Source organism: Neopsephotus bourkii, unplaced genomic scaffold (genome assembly GCF_033783945.1).
Source record: "Neopsephotus bourkii isolate Nb327-2 ecotype Australia unplaced genomic scaffold, CSIRO-AGI_Nbou_v1 NB_1132, whole genome shotgun sequence".
Lineage (NCBI taxonomy): Eukaryota > Metazoa > Chordata > Aves > Psittaciformes > Psittacidae > Neopsephotus > Neopsephotus bourkii.
Window position 1 is genome coordinate 397,239 of NW_026901618.1, and position 27,253 is coordinate 424,491.

The 27,253-nt window shown below is 38.7% G+C and overlaps 1 protein-coding gene across 2 annotated transcripts in view; it reads left to right on the plus strand.

Moving 5' to 3' along the window:
* Positions 1 to 907: 907 nt before the first annotated feature.
* Positions 908 to 27,253, plus strand: part of GADL1 (glutamate decarboxylase like 1) — an 83,335-nt gene continuing 56,989 nt past the window's right edge. The window contains exons 1-10 of one of the 2 annotated variants that reach the window (XM_061362637.1): positions 908 to 1,014; positions 10,571 to 10,639; positions 11,322 to 11,488; positions 12,197 to 12,323; positions 13,896 to 13,986; positions 14,706 to 14,812; positions 16,219 to 16,334; positions 22,117 to 22,196; positions 22,312 to 22,366; positions 25,623 to 25,739. In XM_061362637.1, the coding sequence (XP_061218621.1) occupies positions 10,603 to 10,639; positions 11,322 to 11,488; positions 12,197 to 12,323; positions 13,896 to 13,986; positions 14,706 to 14,812; positions 16,219 to 16,334; positions 22,117 to 22,196; positions 22,312 to 22,366; positions 25,623 to 25,739 (897 nt within the window). In that variant the 5' untranslated portion in view covers positions 908 to 1,014; positions 10,571 to 10,602. The remainder of the gene's footprint in view (positions 1,015 to 10,570; positions 10,640 to 11,321; positions 11,489 to 12,196; positions 12,324 to 13,895; positions 13,987 to 14,705; positions 14,813 to 16,218; positions 16,335 to 22,116; positions 22,197 to 22,311; positions 22,367 to 25,622; positions 25,740 to 27,253) is intronic. The other variant, XM_061362638.1, reaches the window with a different exon arrangement.

Genomic DNA, 27,253 nt, shown 5'->3' on the forward strand with positions numbered 1-27,253 from the left:
CACAAACAAGGAAAATTCAGACACTACATGTGAATGAATCATAGAATACGAGGTTGGAAGGGACCACAAAGATCACCTGGTCCAACCTTTCTTAGCAAAGCATGATCTACATTATATGTCCCGGAAACATCCAGTGTTGGGAAATCCACCACTTCCCTGAGGAGATCATTCCAATGCCTGATTGTTATCATTATGAATAAATGTTTAAATCATACCTGAATATTTCACCAGCTTCCAAAAATCGCTGCCAGACTAACCAGGCCTGAATTTTAATTTAAGACACAAGCATCTGGGGATTTTGGTAGTTCAAGTTTTGGAGGCTTCATGTAACAAAAGCACTAACACTTTTTTTCAAAAAGAAAACATTTTTTCGAAGAGGTAGCAATGAGAAGCAAATAAAGCTCGTCTTTTCCATATAAAGGACATAAAGGAATGAGCAGGAAGGCATCCTGTGGCGCGTTGAACGGGGCTGGTGTCCCGAATAAACTGCAATAAGGATGTCAGCCACAGCTCACTCGGAAAGCCTTAAAATAGCCTTTGGCTGTCGGCGGTGCTGGGCCGGGCGCTGCTGCGCGGTGGGCAGCTTGCCGGCAGGGCATCGCGGGTCTGGCAGCTGGGTTATAAGGCACCGGAGGCAACAGAACCAACTGTCACAAGCAGCGAGCCTCCCGACTGCAGGATAAGGGCAGCTCCCGGGCATTAGAACGCCTCTCCTTGTTTACTGCAGCCCGACGCCGCCGTTCTGCTCACGCCTGGCGGCAGCCCTGCGAGCGGCTCCCCGCCCCGACCGTCCCCAGGGACACCCCCCACCCCCACCCCCCCCGCCGCAGGAGGCGGCCAGGAGCGCCGTGGGTATTAATAGGCAGCCCGGAGGCAACAGCCGAGTGGCTGCGGGAGTGCGGAGCGAAAGCTGCGGGCTCAGCTCGGCCGCTGGACGGCGAGGGAGCGGCAAGGGTCACGCCGGAAGGTGCCTCCGCTCCGCACGCAGCTCCCACCGCGAAGGCGAGATGGAGGGTAAACGCCAGCGGGGCCACACAGCCGCCTTCTCCCTCCTCTTTCCCGACTTCTGCGGGGCCAGGCTGAGGGCTCGGGGGAGGCGGGCGGAGCGTAGCCCCTCACTGCCTGCCCCGCTCGGGGCTCTTCACCCCTTCCTCTGCGGGCCGCCGGCGTGCGGGGGCCCCAGGAGCCTCCCCGTCGTGGCTACCCCCGGGACGGGTAGCAGAGGGACTTCATGCGCAGGAGAGAGGCAGGGTCGGCTCGCAGCCGAGGTGCGGGAGGGGTAATGCTGCCTTCGAGGAGGCTTTCCCCTGGTTCAGAGATCAGTAGTGTGTACAGATGAACAGAAGGGCTGCCTGTTGAGTATCTCTCTCTAGCCTTTTGTTAATGTGACCAGCCCAGGCTGATGGGGCTTGGAGCAACCTGGTCTGATGGAAGGTGTCCTTGCCCGTGGCAGGGGGTTGGAACTAGATGAGCTTTAAGGTCCTTTCCAGTCCAAACATGATGCAGCATTACATTGCCATAACAGTTTAATAGGGTATGGTGTTTGCAACAATTGTTATAGAAGCATTGCAGCATGATATTTTTGTTGAAATAAATCTTTAAAAAGTGGTGCCTTTTATTTCGTTTATTTGTTTTTCTCAGGCACCAGAATAAGACATGGTGATACAGTGATTTGCTTTGGAGCAAAAGGTCTCGAGAAGGGAGAAGTTAATCCCCTTTTATAAATGTGTTATCAAGTTCACTTGTTTGCCTATATTGACAGGAGGCTCTTGCATCATTATGTAATGAAAAATAAGAAGCTGCCCATATCTCTGTAACAGTTGGGAATGCAGACCTGTGGCTAATACAGTAATGAGGCTTCTGGAGAAAGTTAGCAAATATGCAGCATATACACAGTCAAGAACCATTTCTACAGCTAGAAGTGGGAATCCAGAAATTGGTCCCCTCATTAATGGGATTTTAGCTTTTGTGTTAGTGAAACCATAGCCTAAAAAAGTCTTCCTCCTCATCCCTGCAGTCACTAAGGCTCCCCTTGTGGGCATTCTCTCAGGATTGCTTTTTATGTGCTCCTACTATTTAAGGTTATATGAGAAAACATCTAGGAGACAAAGACTAAAGGCACCTGCCTGTTGTAGCAGTACCATTGTGTTTGCTTTGCACAGCTGGAGCAGCTGGTAAAGTGGACACAGTTGGAGTGGAAACTTGGATGTGCGTAGCGTTACCTTTGCAGTGGCTGCTGTGATGAATGCAGTGGGAGCATCTTCAGGGCAACGCTGGTTGAGCATTTGTAAGGTTCATCTTGCTTGTTGGTAATTGAGCCTAATTTCTCTTACATTATCACCACTACCCACAAGGATGACCTTAGTGACTGTGCAGGGATGAATAAGAGGATTTTTTAGGCTATGCTTCCACTAACACAAAAGATAAAATCCCGTTATTGAGGGGATCAGGTTCTAGATTCCCACTCCTAGCTGCAGAAATGGTTCTTGACTGTGTATATTCTTCAGTCATTTGTCATCAAGTCAGTTCTCCAAGGTTGTTTTGACATTGCGAAACCTGGTGAATTCTGTGTTTGGAGGAAAGAAAAAAAAAAAAGGTGAGATGTTCCCTTGTGGGGCATAAAGCCTGAGTCTGCTGTGAGAATCTCAAGCAAGTTACTAGCTCATCAAGTACAATAAACAGAATTGGAGCTAGAAACCGCAAGAGGAGGGACACCTTTTATACAATATGCTGCTTTTTAACTTATGAACTGCTGGATGTTTGCTGTGCGTATGGTATATTTGGGGCATTATGTGCTTTGCATCTGCCAGCAGACTGGGGAGATGAGTCAGCAAACATTTATTTCATGGTAAGGTGTCGCTGTTTTGCCTTCTCACACAGGTGTAATGTGAAGCATGGTAAAAGAGGCTCAGCTAGAGTGACACTCAGGTTAGTATTGTGGTCAGAACAGAGGGATAGGATCTCGCCTGTGTCTTAAGATCTGATGAAAAAGATACAAGGATCTTTGCTAATATCACTTCATCTTCAGAGGAAAGGAAACACAGGTTTGCAAGAAATGAAGTTTGCGTAAAATAAAGCCGTTATGTGTGAGTACATTCATTGTGCTTTAAACTTAATAAGAATTTTCTTGGCAGTTAGTGAATGTTTGGTGAAGAAGCTTAATTTGACATTTGGAGAAGTTCAATAAATAATTTTTCTTTCTTGATTAAGACATCTTTTAACCTGTCACTTATACAGCCAAGAATTGTCACTTTTTAGTGCATTGGGAGACCTTGTTGCATACTGATTCAGCTATTACTTGTTGCATACTGATTCAGCTGTTACTGCCTATGAAACAGCTTAGATTTCATGTGCCTTAATTTCCCTGCCCTTGAATTTTTTAAGCAGCCTGCTTTTTTAAAAACCATTTGTATTTCCATAAGCATTTGTTACATGTTAAAGGCAGAAAAATAGATGATTTGAAATTTATGTCTTTGTATTTCTCTGACTCCTCCTCTTCCCACAGTCAGATAGGATAGTTGGTCCTAATGCTTACAGAAGCTACCTCTTCAGGCTTCACAAACCATAGATGTTATTAGAGGTAGTTTGTAGAGCATTGAAAGCTCAAGGATAGTCATCAAGAGATGGGTAAATTGGAGCCATTTCCCCTTTCTTTTTTCCCCTCCCATCTGTGCACACAAGTTACCTTATTTTAACATAATGGGGGTTTTACGTATGCAATGAAGGAATAATGAATTTAAAAGGCAAATGGTTGTTGCTTTGTGGCATGTCAGTGCAGGTTGTTTCTATTGATGATTATTGTCAGGGCTAGTCTAATTGTAATGAAAGGTGGCTTTGACCTGGTTCAAATTTATGGATGTCCATCTCTCTTACTGTTTCTTGAGTATATGTTATCTTGTGGGGTTTTTGTTTTGCTTTGTTTTAAATTAAAAACCTTGTCAACTGTCAGCAAAGAGAGGCATCTTTACAGAGAACATCACTGTATCAGAGATTTTTCAGTGCCATAAATATGATGAAGAAAGTGGTGCTTAGTGGCCAAGGTCCTTTGTCAGCAAAGTAGCAATAACTCTACAAAATAGTTGGTTAGATCTAGATCATTCAGAAGAGCTTTTGGCTCCAAAACTTGGAAGTTTCTGTCGTTTGTCATGTCTTGCCTTATGTAAGCTGCAAAGCCTAATAAATATGATCTTATCCCTTGGCAAATCTCAGGATTTCAACAAGAAAGGTGTTGGGTTTTTTTGGGGGGTTGTTTTGGGTTGGTTTTTTTTTTTTATAAGCGGCTTGGCATCCCTCCACTAGTTACACTGGAAGATGTGTGTCTCATTGAGCTGCTTAAACTTATTTTTTCTCAAGCAAATGTACTCCATTGTTCAGGGATTATTGAGCCCCCTTTGGGACCAATATATCATGTTAAAAAGGTGTTACACCTGCCTGAAGGGGAAAAAGCAAGCAGCAAATGCTGTATGTACCTGGTATTTGTTTGCAGTGCTGATGCTGATCTCAAATGACTGATTAAAGTTTTGGTATGATAAAAAAAAAAGCCTCAAAATAGGTTATCCATCTTCTATCTGCCTTAAAGGAAAAACAGAAGATATGGGTGCAGTCAGACTGCAGGTGGTGTAGGGTCTCTGGGACTCTTTCAGCACTCTGGGCAGGTATCGCACAGTCTCATTGATCATCCCTAGTATGCATAGCATGGTCAAATCTGTGCTTCTACCAGGCATCATCTGTGCTGCTGCCCATGAAAAGGACTGCTGCTATCTTCAGCTGCCACTTGCCAATATGTACGGTCACTCAGAAGCTTGACCTCTTGCAGCTCAGGAGTGATTTCCCAAAGCCAGATAGGAAAACCAAGGCAGGCATGATCTGAAATGGTGGATCCAGGGCCTGGGTCCTTCATTTGTGGCTGATCTCTGCTGATCTGACCAGCAGCGTTATAATAGTCTGTGCAAGGTAGCTTGTTTCATTTTGAAAGTGGATTGAACTACTTTGCTATACATAACATGCTAATAAATTATGAATGTCTACATAGGAGCTAGTTCAGAGGATCTAGTGAGCTGGAAAATTGCGTCCTGATTTACTATGCACTAGTTTCCCTGTGTTAGTAAATAAGGGCATATCTTAGATCAATGTTGTACATGAAAGTTAGTGAGCAGCATTAGGAAATCCTCTGTAGGAAACAGAAAATACGGAAACGTTAAGAAAGTAATGTTAAGAAAAAGTAAGGGGAAAAAAGTTGTTTTGACTGTAACTGGAATGTAGAAGTAAAACTTCCTAAAACAAAGTTTAGACTTTTCATCTGTTTTTGCATTTTTAACTTGCATTGAATCCCAGAAAACTCAGTAAATTACTACTTTCTTAGATGGTTTGTGAAAGACTGGAGTTAGAAATTGTTTTTATATTATGACCCAAAATATAGTTCTTGCATGAAATTACAGGCTGTTGTGGACTCTCTTAAATCAAATGGCAGGATTTCCATTTGGAAAAAAGCCCCAGTTATATTTTCACTTCATTTTTTTACAGTGGGAAGCAGAGAAATCTCAGGGGTCACGTGTACATTTGTCAATTCTGTCTGAACTCAGGCTCTTGAAGTTAACTTTTCTATCCCGTGCACACTGCCTGTGACTGACTTGAGTGGTGAGATATATTCACTTTCCCATGGAAAAAACGGACAGTCATTAAATGTTCATTATCGATATGCAATTTCTAATTAAAATAAAAGCCATTTTGTTTCTCAGATGCTTCCTACACTGCTGGCAGATCTTAAAAATTAGAATGTGTGAGCCGAGAGAATCTCATTGGGGTCAGGGAGTTGGGATTTCCATTTCATAGTTGGCATCTGCCGTTTCTCGGTTTTACATCAAGGTGAATTTGAATTCTCCACAGCCTTTCTTCTTAATTGGAAATGTTACAGCATGAATCATTCCTACAGTGACTTGGTTAGGGCATTGAGAAGCTGTTATTAAATAGTAACATCAGTTCCTGAGGTTTGGCTGCATAAAAATTCCTGATTCTTCTTTTTTAACATTTGTCTGCGCTTACTTTTTAATTTTTATTTTTATTTTTATTTTTATTTTTATTTTTATTTTTATTTTTATTTTTATTTTTATTTTTATTTTTATTTTTATTTTTATTTTCTTTTTTAGCATGAACCGTTGTGTATAGCAAAGTGCTTTGCATGCAGTGAATGGGCACAACATGTCATGGGCATTCAGCTATTAACGGTGCCCCTCAGGACTTCAGAAACATATCTGGAAGCAGAAACTCTCTCCTTGTGTGGACCTTGCAATCACTGTCAGATAGTAATCCCTAGGACTCCTCCCTAGATTTATCTCTCTTGTCCCAACCTTTCCTCTCAGAATGGGAAATTTGGGTGTGGGCTGGGGAAAAGGACCCGTTGTTTATACTGTTGCTGTTCAGTGCTGGCAGTTGCTCAAATTTGAGTCTGGACACAAGCACTTTTGTTTCCCTTGAGTCCTGCTCTGTAAAGGTCACGTTTGCATTTTAACAGTTGGAGGATTCCTGTGGGTGGTGGCTGTTGCAGACTTTCTGAAGGGAAGCGCCCAACTTGTTCCCTGTCCACAGGCCTAGTCCATAAACCTGCAAAACAGGAACACATAGTACAGGAGCAATTGCACGAGCCGTACTGTACCTATGCCTACTTTGTTTTCGTATGGATGGTTTTGCCAGGATACTGAGTTAACTTATATACTGATTCTAAGAAACCTGCATTTCCTTTATCTGGCAACAGGTCTGGGAGATCAGTTTACCAAGAAACCGTGTATTTTGCCTTCAAACTAGAGTGGCTTTACTTCTGTCATAGGCATACAGAAAGTGGTGATTAAAGAAACAAAATTGTCTTTAAAGATTATGTACACCAAGGGACTAAAATAGCTACATAGCACAGAACAGGTTTGTGTTTTAACACTTTGTTATATGATAAGGCACTACAATAATCCATTAAACATGGTGGCATGGAGTCTTGACACTGAAGTTCACTTGTTTTCTTTTGCTAGACATGCTGAAAGAAAATACTGAGGTCTTCTGAAAGAAAAACCATGACTGTCATACAGAATGAAGAATGTAAAATTTGTTTCTGATTAATGCTGTCAATTATTACTGCATCTGTTACAAAGCAGGAATGAACCCTTGGTCTTAGCCAGCCTTTTGCACTCATTGGTATAGCCAGTGATGCTAGTACAGTGTAAGCTGAATAGGATTTGGCTCTGGCATTCAAGCACAAGCTACTCTTTCACAGCCACCCCCTTCAGTTTCTGCCTTTTCCTTGCAAGCAGTAGATCCTTCTGGGCATTTTATTCTATGCTCCCAAATGTTGTCACAACGTGCCAAGAACAAAGCTCCAGTTTCTTTTTGTAGTGCAAGAATTTACCAGTGAAAGTTCCTGTATGTTTATGGAAACACAGTTGCAGCTTTAAAAATTCGTGGTTGTGCTTACATAATGATATAGAAACATCTGAAAAAATGTTTATTTTTCTGTACATTATTACAGCTTTAATTTATGCTTTCTACTGGGAAAATAATATTGATCGTAAAAAATGAAATGTTGGTTGAAAATCCTTAGGCTTCTGTAATAGAATATTTCATTCAGTATGAAATATGAGAGTTATGAGCTTGATTCTGCTGCTACTGAAGCCAGTGGTTAAACGCTCAATTCCCTTTAATTGGAGTGGGATTGAATCTTCTGTTTTCCAATACAGAAGATTCAATTCCAAAACAGAAAGGTACCTTGAACAGTCAATAATCCTTAATCTCTGATTTAAGCACTTCCATTTAGTAAAGTTTTAGTTCTGTTTCAAGCCTGAATCCATTTGGTTGAAATGGCATTTGATGTACTTTCTGGAAGTCTGTTTTCTGAGTCTGTTTAGAATTCTGTTTTTGTATTCTTCAGTAGAAAATAATATGTTTATTGCAGCCACATGTCTATAGATTGCCTATCATGTTTGAAAACAAAGAAGGTATATGGACAAGGTGCTGTTTCTGTGAAGTGAGCTCAATGTGGAATGCATTCCTTTAGTGCTATCAGAGTTTTTTGAGACAGATATGTTTTTAACTTAAATTCTTGGAAAATAATGATTTGAGCATTTGAGGTATGATTATTTTTTTTCTTAGAGACAACATAGATTATCAGCTCATAAAGGTAGTCTATGAGTTAACTTGGATGCTGAGCTCTGAGAAGGTGTTAAAGGCATGCTAATTAACTTGGGTGCAGTAACATAAAAAGTGAACCTTAAATCTTTCTGGAGGTTCACCCATCTGAAATGTAATAAATTGTTCATAAGATCTTTTAAAAAATGTGATAAAAAAATTGTTATGGAGATTCAGACTTTTATCATCTACTTATTTTTCCTTTTCAAGGTTTTTACTGCAACCAAGAGGAAACACTTTTATTTTTCAGTAGAGTTTGGAATTCTCACAAGAGCTTCAGAAGTCAGACAGTTAGAAGCAGAAGATTAAGTATCACAGGATTTGCAGTAAAATCATGAGGGATTGGAATAACGTATCTACCCAGTAGTGGTTTGCAAAACCTGAAGACCTTTTTCTTCAGGAAAATGTGTATGTTTGGGTCTTGATTTAGCTACTGATTGTCAAATAGCTGCTCCTATTAATTTCCAGTAATAGTCGTATGGTTCCAGGGCAGAATTTAGCTCAGCAAGTTCAGATTAAAATGGTGATAACAAAAAATTAAGAAAACAGTAAATAATTGCAAAGTAAATTATTTAATGAATTATAATGTGGGCTAAGTCCTGAACCCTTTGCTGGAGCCTTATGCAGGTAAATTGCTGTTTAAATGAAGGCTCTTTTCCCTTCCTTCTGACCCTTCTGCTATGCCTCAGGCCCAACACAGATGTGGTGGGACTAGTGATAGACTATCACCTATTTTACAGAGGATGTCTTCTTCCTTGGGCTCTATAAAGTGTCATATGAAGACCGTTAAACTGTGTGTAGAGGTGAACAGACCTTCAGATAGGGAGCTGTTGTTAGACCTACCACACAGTTCCCTAAAGACTTGGTAGAAAAAGCAGTGTAAAGTTATGCTTTTGCTTTTCAAAGAATCCCTGGAAGAGGCCATTGTAAAGTCATGGAAGCACTAGTATCACATCTCTATGCAAAACTGTCAGAAATAGGGTGGATGGAATTACCAATGGAAAGCTTTTGCACAGCTCCGGTTCTAGCAGAGACCTGAGAGGTGTAGCGGGGGGGAGGGGGGAAGTTAGTGCTCCACTGTCTGTTTTTCTTGTAACCAAAGGAGGCGTCAACATCTGTGCACCGTGACAGATAATCATTTCCTGTATAGTTGTTTTTACATCCTGTCTTCTTTTCCGTAGAAACAACACTTTGATACGGTGTCATCTCCAGGTAGCATCACCAGGTATTGTAAAGTATGAGATTCTTTTGTATTTACATTAAGCTTTGGTTTATACCTAAGGCAGCTATTTATACATCAAGTGACTATCAGTTCAAAAATCCCCTTTTGTCTGCCCAAAGACCTGATGCCTTGTTAATACCTGATGTTTTAAGTATGTAAAGTTGACCTACTAGCTTGTGTTTTCAGAGACTTTTTCAAAGCTGTAGTTTCCGTACAGTGCCTCTGCTATGGTGTATTGGAAAGCATGATGAGAATTGACGTTTTTGACATCTGATCTCCCTCTTTGCCTGTTGAAGATGTAATACTGTTTAGCTGCTTGTTCTATGTATGTCCCACAAGAACATTTATGCCTATCCTATAAAAATGTGCTGAAGGTTACTCTGTTCAGCAAAACTTAGTATATTGCCCCTTTGGATTAAGAATAGAGTCATTTCAGATGTAGAGGGTGAGGGTCTCATTTTACTTATAAGCGTTATGGGAAGCCTGAAGTTCCATCTTATGTTAGAATTTTATGTTACCAGTTCTGTTCTGATAAGTGAGAGCGAACTGAAGAGCTTCTCTGAGTCACCAATAAATGAAAGCTCATGGGATTGACAGGGTTTCTTTCAATCAATGGACCTCAAAATCATGCACCTTTCTAGGCAGTATTGTTCTTCTATATCCTCCTGCTCATGAGAAACTGTAATTATGATAAGCATGATGAAGGTGTCATACTGCAGTGTCTGGCAGTTTTCTGGAAACACAATTCATTGTTTAGAGTTGTTAAAAATATACCTTTTTTCTGTACTGCATAACTGGAGCAAAATGTAATGCAGAAAATGAAGTTGTTTTGGGCATAGAACTTTGTCCATACAAATTTACCCTTCCCCTATCCTCACTGTAGATGAAGATGATCCTTCAGTGCTGCCTCGTTTCATAGATCTTAGCTATGCTAAGGTGAGATCGATGGACAGATGCAGACTGTAACCTAGATAATTTGGATATGGTAGTTACAGCTTCTCATTTTGGCACTATACTGTTCCGTACATCTGTTCCTTTGATATCTCCGGATGTCTCACTTTCGTCTTTATCCTTATGTTAAGATTGGAGTCCTGATCTTACCATAGTAAATCAATACATGAAATAGATACGTGGTTGCTGGTGTTGGCCAGTGTCTTATGAGCATGTTGGATGTGCTTTCAGAGTGATGTAAAGGAAGAAGTAGCATTGTGTTTATGGAACACATCAGGAAAGTACATCTCGTGGATGAAGGTGAGGGTGAGGAAAGAGGTTGTCATTGAACTGAATAAACATCATAATCCGCACAGCAAATTACTGTAATTAGTGACTGAGGGTACATAATAGGATAAGGGCAGAAAGGAGTACAGGTATGTGATATTGACAGCAATCTCAAAAGGTTTTATCTTCATGGAACGTGGGTCAGTGAAACAGTTTGCAGAGGATGCAGAGGACTCTGAGCAATGGGATTGGCTGGTGGGAAGGAGCAGCATAAACATATGGGAAATTAAAATAAAAATTATTTAATGAAAAAAGGGATGACATGGAAGGAAATATTGTCAGCTAAGAAAAATGCCTATCATCTTGCACTTTATTTCTGTTTATCCAGCTGTATCATGTACTGGGCTGGAACTGTATTTGTATTTTCCTCTGTGGTTGGAAGGTGCCTTGCATGCGTTTGCATGCTACAGAAAGCAACAGATACCATGCAGTAGCCTGTTACTAACTACATAATAAGAGTCTAGGTTTGAAGTAACGTATCTGGCTTTTCGTCTGCAAAGATTCTTACACCAAAATCTAGGATTTTTGTATATGTAAAAGTTGACGTGATTTTTGTTTTTTTCTTCACTAAATCTTCATCAATTAAAGAGTATTTTTTTAGTTTATGAATTAGTTGCCCAGGCCTTGTTCTGATGGTGAGTTATTTATTTTACAGTTGATATTTGCAAGCCAGAGATGCTCCAGAGGAATGCTATTTTGGTGGATGGGGTAATCCTAAATGGTCCAATAATGGACTCAAGAGCAGGAGAGAAGTTTGTGGAAGAAGCCTGTAAGATTATAATGGAAGAAGTCATCCAGAAAGCTGATGATGTAACTGAAAAGGTAAAACCATACATCTTTGTTGCAAATTTGTAACAGAGATAATGAACAGTAAATCAGTTTTTGTCTAAGCTGTTATTTTATTGCACTTTAGCCTCACAATTACTTCCAGTCTACCCCTGGCTCTGAAATAGCCTTACAAATTCAGAAAGGTCATATTACAGAACCTTTCAGTAACATCATTAACATACATATTTGGCAGAAAATTATGTTTTTTGGGGTTTTTTTCCCCCTTCTCAGAGTACAATGGTCACTTTTGTCAGATGACAAACGAGTGCAGTGTTTTTTCTTGTTTTGGGTGGGGGGAGTCACTTGTTCGCTCCTCAGTAGCACTGATGTTGGAGAAGGAGGAAGAGTGGATGTGGTACCACTGTGAAAAGACAACACTGAGATTGCTTTGGGTTTCACAGAACCTCTGCTTAAGAGGCTATATGGGAAGAGGAGCTGCAAATGGATCATGCTTGCCTTTGGGTGTGCAGTAATTGCTCCCACCCTTTGGCAGAACAGCTTCTGAAAATCTTGTGATTACAAATCCTTAGCTAAGGACAGAATTTGAGCTGCAGGCCTGCTGCTTTATTGCTTTCCAGCATTCCCCACTCTAATAAGGCAATGCCCAAGACACAGTGCTGAATGTATTAACCTTGTACCTTTATAACCTCTTCCTCTTGGCTAACATGCTCACTGCTGGTATCCCCCCATCTCCGTCACTAGGTTTGTGAATGGCAAGACCCTGAAACACTGAAGCAGATACTTGATCTGGAAATGAGGGACACTGGAGAATCTCATCAGAAACTCTTGCAGCTCTGCCGGGATGTTATACAGTACAGCGTCAAAACCAGTAGGAGTGTGATTTCTAGTGAAATTATTTTGTATGCTAACTTAAGGAAGACAGGATAAAGTTTATGAAATTCTGTCACTTTTCAGGAAACCAAGGGTGTGAATTTTTTGGTTTGCTGGTCACCATAGGTTTGACTAAAATGTGTAATCGCGGCAAACTAATAAAAGACTAATTCATATAATGCCATTGAGATTAATGGTAGATTCTGTCATTTTGAAGTCGTGAAAGTCACCTAGACAGGTACAACAATCAGGCAGGACAAGGACTTTTATGTGCGATTTCCTGCAGTCTGAGTGGTGAGGAGTGGAGCTACTGTCATTGCCTTCATACTTTCTTAGTGATGATTGCTGTACATTTACTATTGTTTTTGAGCAATAGGCTTACAGGGTGTTAATTTGCTGATAGGCAGTAATGCCTGTTCCAGGTGCTGAGAAGAAAGCCTGCAGTGTTTCAGAGACAGAACACCACATCTCTGCAGAACTAGTTCTCTGTGGTTAACCTTTCTGCATCATGTCTAATACAATTCAGCCTTAGCGAAGAGATGAGCAACGTCTGTTCAAGACATAGAGCTGTGGTTCAGGAGCTCAGAATTTCAGACATGGCAGAGCTTGGGCAGTGTTTTCAAAAGTGAGAGGGACATTTGATAGAGTTATTTGTGCGTTTCCAGGGCACGTTCTCTGCTACGAAGTAAAATTGTAAAATAATTTTGAGTGAACTCATGCCTTTGGAAACCATAGAAAAATAGCAGTACTGATCTATAGGGGCAGTGCATTAATAATATGCAGATATAATTACTGAGTAACTGGAAGGTGTTCTGTTTATCTTACTTTCGCAAATTGCCTTTAACTTTCCATTCCTTACACTGTATCACCTTAGAAAGCATGTAAGTATGCTGGCAAATGGTCTTTAATTCAAGTGCAAACATTTCTTGAAGCCTCAGATGTAACGTGAATGGAGCCATATAGTTTACCTGGTTTTGCATCTAAAAGTGCTATGCTGTGAATTAAAATTAAGGTGGTGATACCACTGCTGAGCTGACTTGATTTTATAGTCAGCAATAGCATAGAATTTTCTCCTAGTTAGTTATATCTCAGTGTTTCAAGGCAAGTAAACAAATTCTCTTAACTGTTGTTTGAAATCTGCAGCAAGATTTTCCAAGCTGTTATGTTGCCTCTGGCTGCCTGGGATCAGCAGGTTCCTGTATGTGACTGCGTTGGAAAATTTGTCTGAACATCCATTGCAGCCTTTAAAAACTGCTGTTAAAAGCCACTGTGTATACTTAATTTTTTTTTTTTTTTTTTTTTTAATTTGTAAAACTTGTGAACAACCTGCATTCATTCTGTGCACTACTTACATCTCTCAAACCTTGGTTTGGGACCTGAAGGTGCTCATCAAATTTGCTTTCAAAGGGTTGTCTAACCTAAAAGAAAGGATAGTAAATCCAGAAAATACTGACAGAATGATTGAGTGAATTGTGGTTTGCAGTGATCAGTGTTCAACTGAGAAAGGCTTGTGATATATTCTCTTTTCATGTATATACTGTCACTGCTTGCTTCTCATCTGTGTTTTCAGGTCACCCAAGATTTTTCAATCAGCTGTATGCTGGAATAGATTATTACTCATTAGTGGCTCGTTTCATTACAGAAGCACTGAACCCAAGTGTGTAAGTATAGTTCTTTGTCCTCTTGGTGATGAATTGGCGGCATGCTTTTTGAAATAACAGCTTTTCCCCCTGTTTCCCTCCTCCCCTTTTCCCCACTTCTGATTTCTGTTTTCAGTATCATAGAGGAGGTAAGAATTGTGCAGGAATGTGGGAGAGAAAACAGTCTAGATTGGATGGCTCAAGAGGTTGGCTAATCTGATGAGGCCTTATTTTTCTGTCTTGTAAAGGGGGGTTTAAGAGATGAGATCTTAGTATTTCAGTGCTTTTAAACCTAGACTTTCATCTTACTTGGTGCATAAAAATGAATTAATAAGACTTTGCAAGTTGCTAATTTCCTTTGAAACATTCTACATGGAGTTAAATGCAAGTGGTTACCTGTCTGCTGCTACTTGCAAATGTAAAGCCTAAACAAAAAGTAACTGTTGCTTTGAAATAGATTATTATAGCTGAAATCTAACCATGTGACCTACATTGAAAGAAAGCCCTGATGTATTACTTTGAGAACTGAAGCTCAATGTGATGCTGCCAGGAACTAAGCAATTGCTCTGCTGGGTTAGATCCACAGTGTTTTTAGAGTTCTACTGTTGATAGTGGTCAGCTTCTGATAGATAAGGAAAAGGTGCAAGAAACCTTAATCTAGTTTTACCAGTATCCTATGGCATGAGTTCTGTAGTCTTAATACGAATCATGGTGTGGGTTGTTTTGTTTTTTTTGTTCAGATATACATATGAAGTGTCCCCTGTGTTTCTGTTGGTGGAAGAAGCAGTCATCAAGAAAATGATTGAGTTCATAGGCTGGGAAGAAGGTGATGGTATATTTAATCCAGGTAGGAACAGTTCAGATTTCAAGATGTTCTAAACCAACTAATATCAGTAATTCTGTGAACATTGAATTTGTGTCAAATATTTGAAAATGCATGGAAAAATCTAGTGATGTACACACACAACTATTTAATCCAGGCATATTTTACATGTTTCTAGTAATAATTGTGTGAATCTGATCAGTTCTATATTAAATATAATTATGTGGAAATTGATTGTAACTGTTGCCCTTCCTGACGTTATTAACAACAATAACAACAGCCTCATTGGAGTGAATCGTACTGGTTGACAGAGAGGGAGCTGATTTGTGTACCAGACAGCAAATAGTGGTGCCTGAGTGCACTGTTCTGTGTATCCTGCCTATCAACTGTGGGAACCAGTTTATCATAGTGGGAGTTTTATGAGCTTAACTCCATTGAGTTTTGACGGTTTTATTAAATGTTAGGATAAGGCCAACCAACCAAATATTCCTTAAGCTTCTTGATAAGCTGCAGTTTTTAAATGTTCTCTAAAGCAGCATTCCAGCCCACTGGATTGAAATAATGAAACATAATGATATTATTCCACAGATTATTTGGATAACAAATTATTAGGATCAATAGGAAGTTGTTATATCTAATTCAGGGGTGAGAAGAGGAATAAGTAAACGAATTTAAGCCACTCAAAACCAAAACAAGGTCAGTAATTCTAGCTTAACATGTGAATAGTAGAAAGATAAACAAACTAAACATCCCCCTTTTTTTTTAAGTAATGATTTTCCCCCCACATGTCAGATTTGACATGTGGAATCCTTGCTTTTATGCAGACTTGCAGAACTAAAACATGCTGTGACGCTGTCAAAAAAGAAATGAACTGTACTTTTTGGTACTAGATTTATGTAAAGTTTTTTCTTACTGATTTGGGTTTGCTCTTTTCAGAGAATAAAACCTTTCCAGATCTTACCTTTCAGATCTTCCAGTTGCCACTCACTGTGGTGTTTTTTTTAACAAATAGCTCCCCCCCCAGCCACCCCAATTTCCCATCAGAATACTGTGAGGCTTGGTTGCACAAGGGAACTCCTAGGCTCTGTATGGTGCAGCCACAGCGTGACTTGGTCTGGGCAGCTGAGCTGGCATGGCTTCAGTATAAATGGGAAGGAACTGTTGCAAGGTATTTGCTATCAGGGAGGACTGCTTGGGTACAGTTATTATTCTTTAGGAAATATCCCCAAAGAGCATTCAAACATTCTGTGTTTCCAAACATGCTGCAAAGGCCAAAGTTCTTTTTATATCTGTAGGGTTTCTGGGGGAAATTAAGCTATGATGGATGCATCTACAGGCTAACAGTATGGACAGTATGGTTGATTTCTTGTTTTTCTCCTAATAGGGAAAACAGGATTGTGGCTAACATATTTGTATGCCTCTTTCTGCAGGTGGCTCTGTTTCTAATATGTATGCTATGAACTTAGCAAGATACAAATTTTGTCCTGAGATAAAGGAAAAAGGGCTTTCAGGTTTGCCAAGACTAGTCCTGTTCACATCAGAAGAGGTAAAAACAAAACAAATAAAAAAACTGCTTTTTTAAACTTTTTTTTCTTTTTCCAAATGTCTGCAAAATTGATATAATTTGTATATTTGATGGGACTCTGGTACAATAAATTTGTCATCATACACTGATACCAGGTTGCACAGAGCCTTGGGCAGCATGGTCTAGTGTGAGGCATCCCTGCCCATGGCAGGGGGATTGGAACTAGATGATCTTAAGGTCCTTTCCAACTTGAACCATTCTGTGAGTCTATGATTCTATGCCTCATGCATATGGAATATTGGAGCTAACCGGAGAAATCTGATGGTAGATTTCTCTGCAGAAGCTTCCTTGCTTTTGGAAAACAAGCACAGATGTTCCTGCTTTTGGAAACTTGATAAAAACATTGGTTGTAGGTGGGACAAACCTGAAGCAGAATGCTTGTGGTGTGATGTGGAGGTCTGCAGCATTTGAGTTCTCAAATCATAAAGTGTAGTAGAAGCCATAGGTAGGTTATGGGTGTCAAAGGTTTTTTTTCAGCAGGTTTAATTTGTACTAAGCTGAACACTTGTGGACCTGTGAGATGGCTCTCTGCAGCTCCCACTCTCCCCTGTGACTGAATACAGATTGGTTGCGCTACAGAGCCAAATGCACCATAAAGCATTTCAGAACCAACTGAGAGCAACAGTTCTTTAAATAATTAAAATTATGCTGCTAGTTGAAAGCTCTTGAATAATATCTGTCCAGACTGCCTGTGGAAAATCGAGTTATATTCATACTTGTATTCTGAAGCTAATTTTTGAGGCTTTTTTTTCTCGCTTGTCCCTCCAATTTTAAGAGTTTATAATTTGATTAGTACAGAGTGGTTATTCATTCTGACTCCACTATGTAAAGGTCCTGGTGAAAGTGAGAACCTTGTTGTACTAGAAAGTATGTAGTTACTAGAATAATTTTAGCTCTTAAGGTTATGTTCCAAACAGTTTGCAGTGTAATTAAAGAGGCTTATTTTCAAGAGGCGGGAGGGATGGGGGCATTGCGTTAGTTGTCCAAGACAGCACGTATATTTGGAACTGAATCCAAATGTCCTAAATAAAGGGATTTTTTTAATTTTTTTTTTTCCCCCAGCCAAAATATATTTAGGTCTAGTTCTTTTTGAAAAGTGTGTATATGAAATTGCATGCCATGCCAGTTCATAGTAGTCCGTCATATTAGATCTTAAAAATAGCTATGGAGATAAAAATGAGATTGAAACATGTTCTGTTAATGCTTTTCCAGTGAAGTACGGGGAATTTTATAATGAAATAAATTTTTTTTTTCATTGAAAGATTTAACTAAAATGTATACTTTCATAAAACAAAAAAGCATTTAATTTCATGACAAAATAAATTTTGACTCTCAGTACATTTATTTTGATTTACTGGTCTTTGCTTCACCAGAAAGACCAAAACCATAAAACATAGAACTGATTAGGAAAAATAAACTAGTAAATTAGTTGTGAGGCAATGCTTTTTATCTCTAATACTTTCCTTGATTCACAAAACCATGTGGTCTTTAGTACATGATAACAATTTGCTGTAAACATGCCACTTTTAGTGGTTAGAACTGTGGCTCTTGTATAAGATCTCTAGTGTTTATTCATGGTTTTTAGATGTCATACTCATATCTACTTATTTTAGATCCCCCTGTACTCAGTCCAAGTTATATTACCTTTTGGAAGTTCGTTTAGTTCAGATATGTCATATTGAGAATATATGTAATGAACAACCCACACTGAAGAATAGTACACAAGTGCTTGTGTCACATAATCTTTTTTTTTTATTATTTGTTTCTATTTTGAGCCTTTATTTAGTATTTTGTACCTTTATATATATATATATATATATATATAGAGAGAGAGAGAGAGAGAGAGAAGCAAATGATGTTTTAAAAATTATCCTGGAGCAAGTAACAACATGTGTTCACTCTTTTGACCATTAGTATCTTGTTAACATCTTCAACCTGAATCCGGTGAAAGTTGCTGGCATGGAGAAGCCATGAAGCTATAACAAACTGAGAGTACTGATAAGGAGTTAAAATACATGGCTGCACAAGACCCTTGTGCCATTTTACGGCTTGGCTTCAACACTGTTCAAATGAAATGATTTTTGCCTTGAGTTGCTAAGTCCCAAAGTTTCAGTCTGGCACTTGGCAAGTGGCAAGTAACTTTATGCGATCTGTGGTTATGCATTTTTTGTATGTTCTATGATAACGTGTTTAATGCACAGCCCACCCAAGGTCCTTAAATGCTCCATTTGGCCTTCAGGAATAAAAAGTCTCTTTGTTCCTGCAAGTAGGATGCTTAGCTGCTTAAAATTATGTTGATACACAACGAACACTGCTTAAGCTACTACTCTGTAGTTCTCTTGCTGGACCATTACAGAGCGATTTCTCTTGATACACTAGCAGTAGTAGAGAAATCGTTATATCCCATTTTATTGTGGCATGATTTATTGGGAGCTGAATACAGTTGTAGTTACAGATGTCACCCAACTTTTTTTACCACATTTTGCTCTTTGAGTCCCATCTGAACTTTACTCTGACCCTAGAATGTATTGCATTGCTCTGAAAGGTAACTGAGGGTAGGAGAGGCGTGTGTGAACAGTTGAAATATGCGTGCTGATGTGAGCAGTTTTTTAGATGCAATGAAACTAAATTCCTCCCCAGTGCAACTTGATCATGAAAGTAATAAAATGAGGGAATACAACTCTAACTCACTATGTTGTTCCCGGTTGAAATTACAACAGGCAAAAATGAGTAATATAACAGTCTCATAATAACATAATAGCTTTATGCAATCATGTTTCTAGGAAACTTTTCAAAATCAAGAAAATACAAAATCATCTTCTGTTTTAATGAGCACAGGAGGAAAGTACCTTATCTTTGCATATGTTATTAGGAAATGAAAGCTATGTGTAGCTATAGTTAAAACAGTACAGCAGCACATCTTAAATGAACTGTTCCAATTTGATCTTGTGCTCAAAGGCATCAATTTCTTACTACAAATGGCTACAGATCTAACAATGTGTCCAAACAAACAAAACTGAAAAAGACATGGCAAGATTAATCTGAACTCACAGTGTTTAAAATCATTATTTAAAATTACATTTATAATTTAGATACAAAAATACCTTTCAACTGGGTACTTTTTTCCTTTATGGAAAGGGAACTATGAACAAGTGAATTAGTTGACACTGACTGGAGCTGGTAAATGTTCTCTGGTGTATTTTTTCTTAAAATGATACATGTAGTTTAGCATAATGACTTCTGGTAATGATAGTGGGGAAAAAACGTTCTTGTATGTTTTCAGTCAATATGACTAGAAGATTACTTTTTTCATCTAAGAAAGCATATTTCAAGTCTACATAACAGTATAAATCTTGTCCTTTTTTTGGTCTTACTGAAGACCTGACAAAAAGAGGAAACAGAAGTATTTGTGGAGGCAGGAAATAATGTATCTCACATCCTGTTTTGTTTTGGTATTACCTTTGTTTTTCTCTTTACCTCTGCTTTTTGGTATAATCTTTCAGGTGCTCAAGCCACTTTATCTGTATCCCAGTCTCCCATACTGTTTTTTATAATAAAATACCTGATTACTAGTATACTGAATTTGCAGATCTACTGCTTTCTCAGTTTTGAGGAGTCTCATTATTCCTGGTGATTCCTACCTTTCTCTTGAACCTTATGGTTAGAAATCAGTGATGGAGGCAACTTGTATTTCAAGTGATTCAGTAATCAGTTGAAAATGTCTCTGAACTTCTACTGAACAGCACACAGCCACTCTACAAACATTATTGCCATTATTGATGTAATTTAATGCAATGTAAGACTAATTATCCACCTATGCATGTTATTATCTTCATAACAGTCTAAACGAATGAGCCCTAAAGACTTTGTGGATGTGTCATATTACAAAATTAAGCTTTCTTAAAACTACCCAATAGTATCAGGTAATGTCTTTGTATGTGTGTAAAAAGTAGGCAATGGTAGAGGAAACAGTTTTATTAAAAAGAGAAAGCCCTTTGAGATGATCCATCTCACCAAATAAGCATGACAGCCCTTAATACCCTTAATATATTCATGCCCACACATTAAAATGTTGTACATTTTTCATAATTATGTTCTACAGTAACTGTATTTGTGTGAACTCTCTGGAAGAAAATGGAATTAATTAACCACCTGGCTTCAGCTCCTGTATGAAAAATGGCTTTTCTAGACATTTTTGTGGTTGCTGGAGTACATGTTATTTTAACTCTTCAGTAATCTGAAAAAGAACCAGTTTTCTTTTTTGAGAAGAGCAGTACTAATCCAAGGGTTGGATGATCTTGATTCTAAGAACTGTATAGGCCACTCATGTTGCATACTCTCAAAACTGGCTCCATTGCTGTGATTGGGTAGGCATTTGGCATGCTACAGGTTACTCATGATGGTTTTAATGTAAAAAAAAGATCTTCAGATTAAGAAGGTTACTGTATCTTGAATTCCCAGCCTAATCTTGAAGATGGATTAAGATGAGATCAGCATACTCTTATTCTAGAATGAAACAAAATGTTCTTATGATAAACAGTATCCACAGTAGAGTAGGTCCTTATAGAGGTGATGTTGGAAATATGGCAAGATGTACTATGAATATTTGTTTGACAGAAAAAAAATGCTTATAATAAGTAGAGTGGACTGTGGGAGCTGGAGTATCCTTCCCACCGGAGCCACGTTACCACATTCTGATTGAATAAACACTCATTTCTAACATCCTTTGAGCCAGTGAAGGGACCTCAACTTTTATACTCACTTCACAGGCTTCATAATGTTAATTCCCTTTGTTCAGTGCAAATTGAGAAGTGGGCTGCATGTATTGATCCTCATTCAAAGACATCTCTGATGAAACCTAGCTAAAATTCTTTGCTGAAATGGTAACTTCATTTTCTGGAAAATGCAGACTGGAACCTTGTGCAAAATCCATATTAACTTTTGAATATGTACTAAGTCCTGTCTAAAGTCTGCCTACTCTCATAATGGTTTATAAGATTCCATGTTCATGTGAAAAATCTTTTCAGATCGTGTTGCAGAGATGGGGCTTTGAAAGCCTTGTTAGTCCCAGTTGTACCACATTTAAAGGCTTTAGTAAGTCTTGGATTTCAGTCCTTGAAGTAAAGGACTTCAGCTCCTTGACCTTCTGAACAGAGTTTCTGGATCAGGACAAGGGTCAGTTTAGCATAGTATCCTGTCTCTGGATACCACAAAGATAAAGTGATAGAGGCTTTAGATGTATCCACAGGTACATCCTAATTAAAGGTCCAGTTTCCAAGAATGGTGCTTTTGGACTCGCAGACCTCTCAGTTGCTTTTTGACTGTTGAGTTCAAATAGACCATTCTTCTCATGCATTTCCTAGCACTTGATAATTTTGACTTAGTTCTATTAAAACTTTTTGAAGGAATTAATAATTCATCCCTAGTGACACTTCAAGAATTTCTACTTTTCATTCTAATGCAAAACTAAAATAAAAAGAAGTATGAAATAGGTATGGTTTTTTTTAAAAAAACACATTTTAAACATGTTGCACGTCTTTTTTTGTCTTACTATCTACAGTGTGTGTCGTCAAATGCAAGATGGTCTTGGTGCTGTAGCTTTGTCAGTTTGCTTAGTTGTTAGGATATGCTGTTGTCATGACTGTTAGCTTCTGTTAATTTCAGTGTCGCTGTTCTCTATGCTAAGAAATTTCATTTTAATTGCATGCTTACTACTTTCTTTTCATGTCTCTTTCATTTACAGTGTCATTACTCCATGAAAAAGGCAGCCTCCTTCATGGGTATTGGCACAGAGAACGTTTACTTCATCAAAACAGATGAAAGGTAAGCAAGCGAAAGCCATGGCTGTGGTCTCTGATCTTTTTAAAAATGCAGTAGTGCTTTACGTAATCAACCTATTTGAATGTAACTGAAAAAGTTTTACATCTGTGTCCCTTAGAGGTAAGATGATACCTGAGGAACTGGAGAAACAAGTCCAGCGGTCCAGGAAAGAGGTGAGAGAGTGAGAGAGAGCATGAAGGAGAGAGGAGGAGTGTATGCAGACTGTGTGCTTGTGTCTGAGTGAAAGGAAGGGAACTGGAGAGTGAATGAAGCCTTGTAGTTAATGTAACAGTATGTTTCTTGCAGGTGCTGTTTACCACAAACTTCTAGGTGCTGTGCTCTTATGAGGGAGAAAAATTCCTTGGCCTGTTCAGTACTAATGAAAGTCCAGAGTACAATGCTGCTCTGAAGTATTTAGCACATTTCTTCTAGGATTTCTTTTGCCCTTGATCCTTTTTTACGTGGATGCAGTATTTGTTTTCTGTAAGCAGTAAATGAAAACTGTAGGCTTTTCAGTTAATTATAGCGTCTATTCCTCTATCCTCTGCAGTAAGCAAGAGCTGTAACATAAGGCTTAGTCTCTAAAACTATCGTAAAAGCTACAAATGCTAAATTTGGTCCTTCCTAGTATTGTAGCAAGAGTGTAGAGTTTACGTCCCATGCCTCTTTTCCCCCAGGGGCTTTGCCAAGTAGAAAGTCAAAGGCCAGTGTTTGGGAATAAAGTGATGCGTGTATTTGAACAACATTGTAACATACGTTCCCATAGTCTGTAAGATAACACTTACTATAGTCAACATGATTTATTTTAGAGAGCTTGGAGAGCTGAATTTCAATTCTAAGGTACAGAGCATCTTTTAGCTTGGTTAGGCTCACCCTATTTCTCACTTGTGGTTTGTGCATCAGAGTAGTGGGATTCAGAGCTCAGCCCTTATTCTGCAATCTGCGAGCAGCAAGCAACTAGTGCGATGTCCATCATGTTGTTGTTACCTTCTTTGGGAAACCTACTTTGTGGCTGATAGAAAAGGCAAGGCATTCCTGTCATGCACTTGCATGGTCATAGCACCTTTCAGTAAAATTGGATTTAGATCTATTTTCTGCCAAACAACCATCTCTTCTTTGAGTTTCATGCTAAACAGCATAATTATTGATATATAGTGGCCCTAGTGACCTAGCAAACTCTCTTGTTTGCCTCTTCCTGTACTTTCCATTATCTGTGGAAAACAAGCTGTACTTTAATCGCTTTAGCAAGCTGGAGGAAAAAAAAATAAAGACAAATAAAATTGAGCAAGGGGAAAAGCAGGCTGTCAGGTGAATGGGCTCTTTACTTTTGCAAAAACATAATTCTTGTTTGATAATAAAATAAATCTAATGGTTATTTGCAAGAAATCTGGCATTTCTGGTTTAAAAAAAGGTCAGTCTCAGTATGGTGCTCTGCAATTTAAAAATAAATGTTCTATGTTAAAATACTCTGCTTACAGGAAAACTATTTCACTTGTATTTTGATGGAAATTAGAGGTATTTTGGAAGGTTTTAATTTCATCAGAGCTTCAGTAAGTGTGTCTGTCCTTGATAAAGTGCTACTTTACAACTTCTACAGAAAGACACTTCAGTGAATGACAGTAAATATTCTAATGACTCTAGACAACAGAGGATATATTTGCTAGTGATAGGAACACAAAATGATTACAAACTCTGAATAGCAAGAATGTTAGGTCTCTTTTTAGAGAGTTTAATCAGAAAGATTTATGTAACTATGTTGTCAAGAAGAGTAAAAATTTAATTGCCTTCTTTGTGGGAAAAATGTAATGGTACCAATCCTTGAAATTTGTAGAGATACTAGATTTGTTTCCATATTTGTGGAAGAAAATTGATGAGAAAGCTAACAGAAACTAGGTGCAGCACATACATCTTTGCCTCACTTGCAAAAGTTTTGGACTTGAGCTTCAGGCTGGTTTGTAATTTTGACTGACTTTTGTGGTAGGTTGTGCTAGGAATGAATGACCAAGAAGTGAATTATAGGCTGGTAATTCTTTGTGAATGTATGGGATTAAATTATATTCATTCCAAGGTTATTTTTCATTGCTTTAGCAAATGGTAAAGAATTTTTAAAGTACCAACAAATCATAATTATGTACCATTCTAACAGTGCTCTGTTAAAGAAGTATAAAACTGCCAGTGTGTAAACGTGACTCAAGCCTGTTTGTCTTCTCTGTAGCAGATGTTTAAAAGAGGGCTCAGATTTCAGCTGAAGACACATAAGACTCGTTTAAGAGTCGTATTTTTCAGCTGATGTCTAATTTCAGTGAAGGGACATTGAGTTACATCAACAGAGACACTTACATCATCTGAGAGATTTAATTCACTGCAAATGAACTCCAAGTATCCCAGACTGTACAATTTAATAACAACTTTAGTGCCTCTTCAGTAACAGCATTATGCTGTGGGCCAGAAGCTGAAATGCAGGGGATTTTCTTCAACATGTAGCTGCTGGCAAGTGAGACTGCACAGTCATTGCTAGGGCTGGTACCCTCAGTTTCATGGAGATTACAGACTCCCTCAATTCTTCCCATTTATTTCAGTTTCAGGTTCTAAGCAGGCACAGACACCTACACCTGCAAGGGTTATGTGACCTAGTCTGCTATTGTAATTGCACCCCTGCTATTAGTTGAATGGGAAAACAATGAGCAAAGCCATTGAAACCAAAATGGATGCCTTATGATGGTTGTGTGACACTACAACCTGGATTTTTAACCTTAAAACAGTCTGAGTGTCAGTGGTGTCTATCCTAACATTCTACAGCCCTTCATGTTTTCTAGAAGTGGGTAGGAGCAAGAGAATAGCTCTTTGCTGTAGATCAGGCATGGGGGCCAGACAGTGATGACTGTCCTAGTTGCAGTGATAGTGCTGCCGAAGGCAAATCACGTTCCCTAACTTGAAGTTCCTCTTCACTGAGCAGAGGAGAATGTAGAGGCAACTCAGGTGGAAACCCTAGAGAAGGGCAATGTAGAGGCAACTCAGGTGGAAACCCTAGAGGGATGAGCCTTTTCCTTGCATGGGTAGCCTGCTGGCTGAGCTAGTAGCTTTGTTATAGTCAGCAGAATGGCAGCAAATATGGTAGTAAAATGTGAAATGAAAAGCAGTGTATGAAGAGAGATGTCAAATATCTGATGTTTTGATCTTGACAAAACTAACATCTGTCAAAACAGCTGGTGAAGTCTGCCCTGGGATGGTGTTAACTGGAAATGGAAAATGCCTTTTTTAAGAAGAGTCAGCACTTTGAATGCAGTGCCTTCTGCTGGGAAACTAAAAATGTAGACTGTTACATCTTTGTCCTACATTCCTAGATCTTTTTATACTCTTAACTCTACAGGTATACTGGGGGAGATGAGCAGTGCAAATGACAATTTTTTGTTTTCAATCCTATTGCAGGGGTCAGCACCATTTCTTGTCTGTGCTACAGCAGGTACAACAGTGCTGGGAGCATTTGATCCTCTGGATAAAATTGCTGATATCTGTGAAAAGCATGGCCTCTGGCTTCATGTTGACGTGAGTTTGTATACTGTGCAGTTTTGTTTAGCGTTGCTTTATTGTAATTGCTATTTTTCTTTGACTGTTGTTGTTTCTTTGTAGAAGCAAATTGGGTTCTAATAACCCTTCTTTCCTCTTTTTTTGTGCATCGAGACTGGAAACAAAGAGATCTGGTTTGTCTCTGTTACATGTGCTGAAAAACAGCAAATAGCTTGGTTGTGACAAGCAGTCAGAATGATTTTGTCGTTGTCGGGTTATATTTAAAATTATTTAAAAATCAATTTGTTTTTCTTGCTAGCTCCTAAAAATACTTCGAGGGTGATTATATATAAATCTAACTTAAGAGTCTTTCTGCATTCTGTTGGAAAATGGATGCATTGTAATTGTAGTGTATGGCTCATACAGGTTAAAATAAAAGTATATTTCTGACTCAACCAGTCATAAATTATTTATCTTTTCATACAAGTTAGAGTTTCCTTCCATGTTTTCCTGAATTGTTCAGAATTTCTTTCTTTTCCTCTTTCTTTATAATTTTAGGTTTGGATACTAAAATCCATTCATGAATCTTTTTGGAACTGTAATTGAGACTTTTTATTACCAGAAAGAGTTAGCTGTAAATGTGTTTTCCTAAAACTACATCTCTTCATATTTTTTAAAATTTCATTCTCTTTATCATTGCAATGCCACCAATCCAGAATGGCCAGATTAAAAGCCATGGAGCAGTGAGAGAATGTGGAGCAACATTAATGGAGATTTTTAGACTTCCTCTAAATTTTTGATGGGTTTGTTTAATATTGAGAATCTAAAGAAAAAGCCTGGCTTCTTGTTGAATGACTTTACATGGTTTGCAGACTGAGTTATAGCAAGTGACTGCTGCTGTTTCTTCCAACTGTAATCTTGGAGGAAAAAAAAGATACAGTACAATTAAAACAAACTTTAGAACCCAGGGAAAGTTCTCTCTAATTCAGGTCTCTGTGTATTATTGGGCATCAGGATTACCTACTGCAAATGGTCTGAAGAGCTGTTCATAAGAACATCTTATACGAAAGTCAGTGGTGTTATTTCCAGATTTACACTGATGTATCTCATTTCAGAATATTTTCTGATCCCCAGAATTGATATATTTGCCTTAGGGAGACTCTTTGTTAAACACAAAATGATAAAGCTCATGATTCTTAGGAAAGGCAAAAGGGAGAATGTCAACATAAAATCAGCGAGCTTCAGTAGGAGAAATTTCAATGAAGTCAGAAATAGTAGATAAGCTCTGACATGGAGATAGATCTAAAAAGGAAAGGGAAGTTAAGGAAAAAGTTGTTTTAAGAATATAAATGCAGTATAAAGCCCAATAATAAGCCCAAACTGTCTCAGAAGTTAAACCATTCAACAGCCTAAGTGCAGAGACTGTAACCAGGATCCTTTTGTGTGCATTACAGTATTCATAAATGCATTCCAGTTTCTTACTGCATTCTATCATACATCTGGGACTTGTTTTACACCACCAATAGGCACTCAAGCTCCAGCACATATCTATA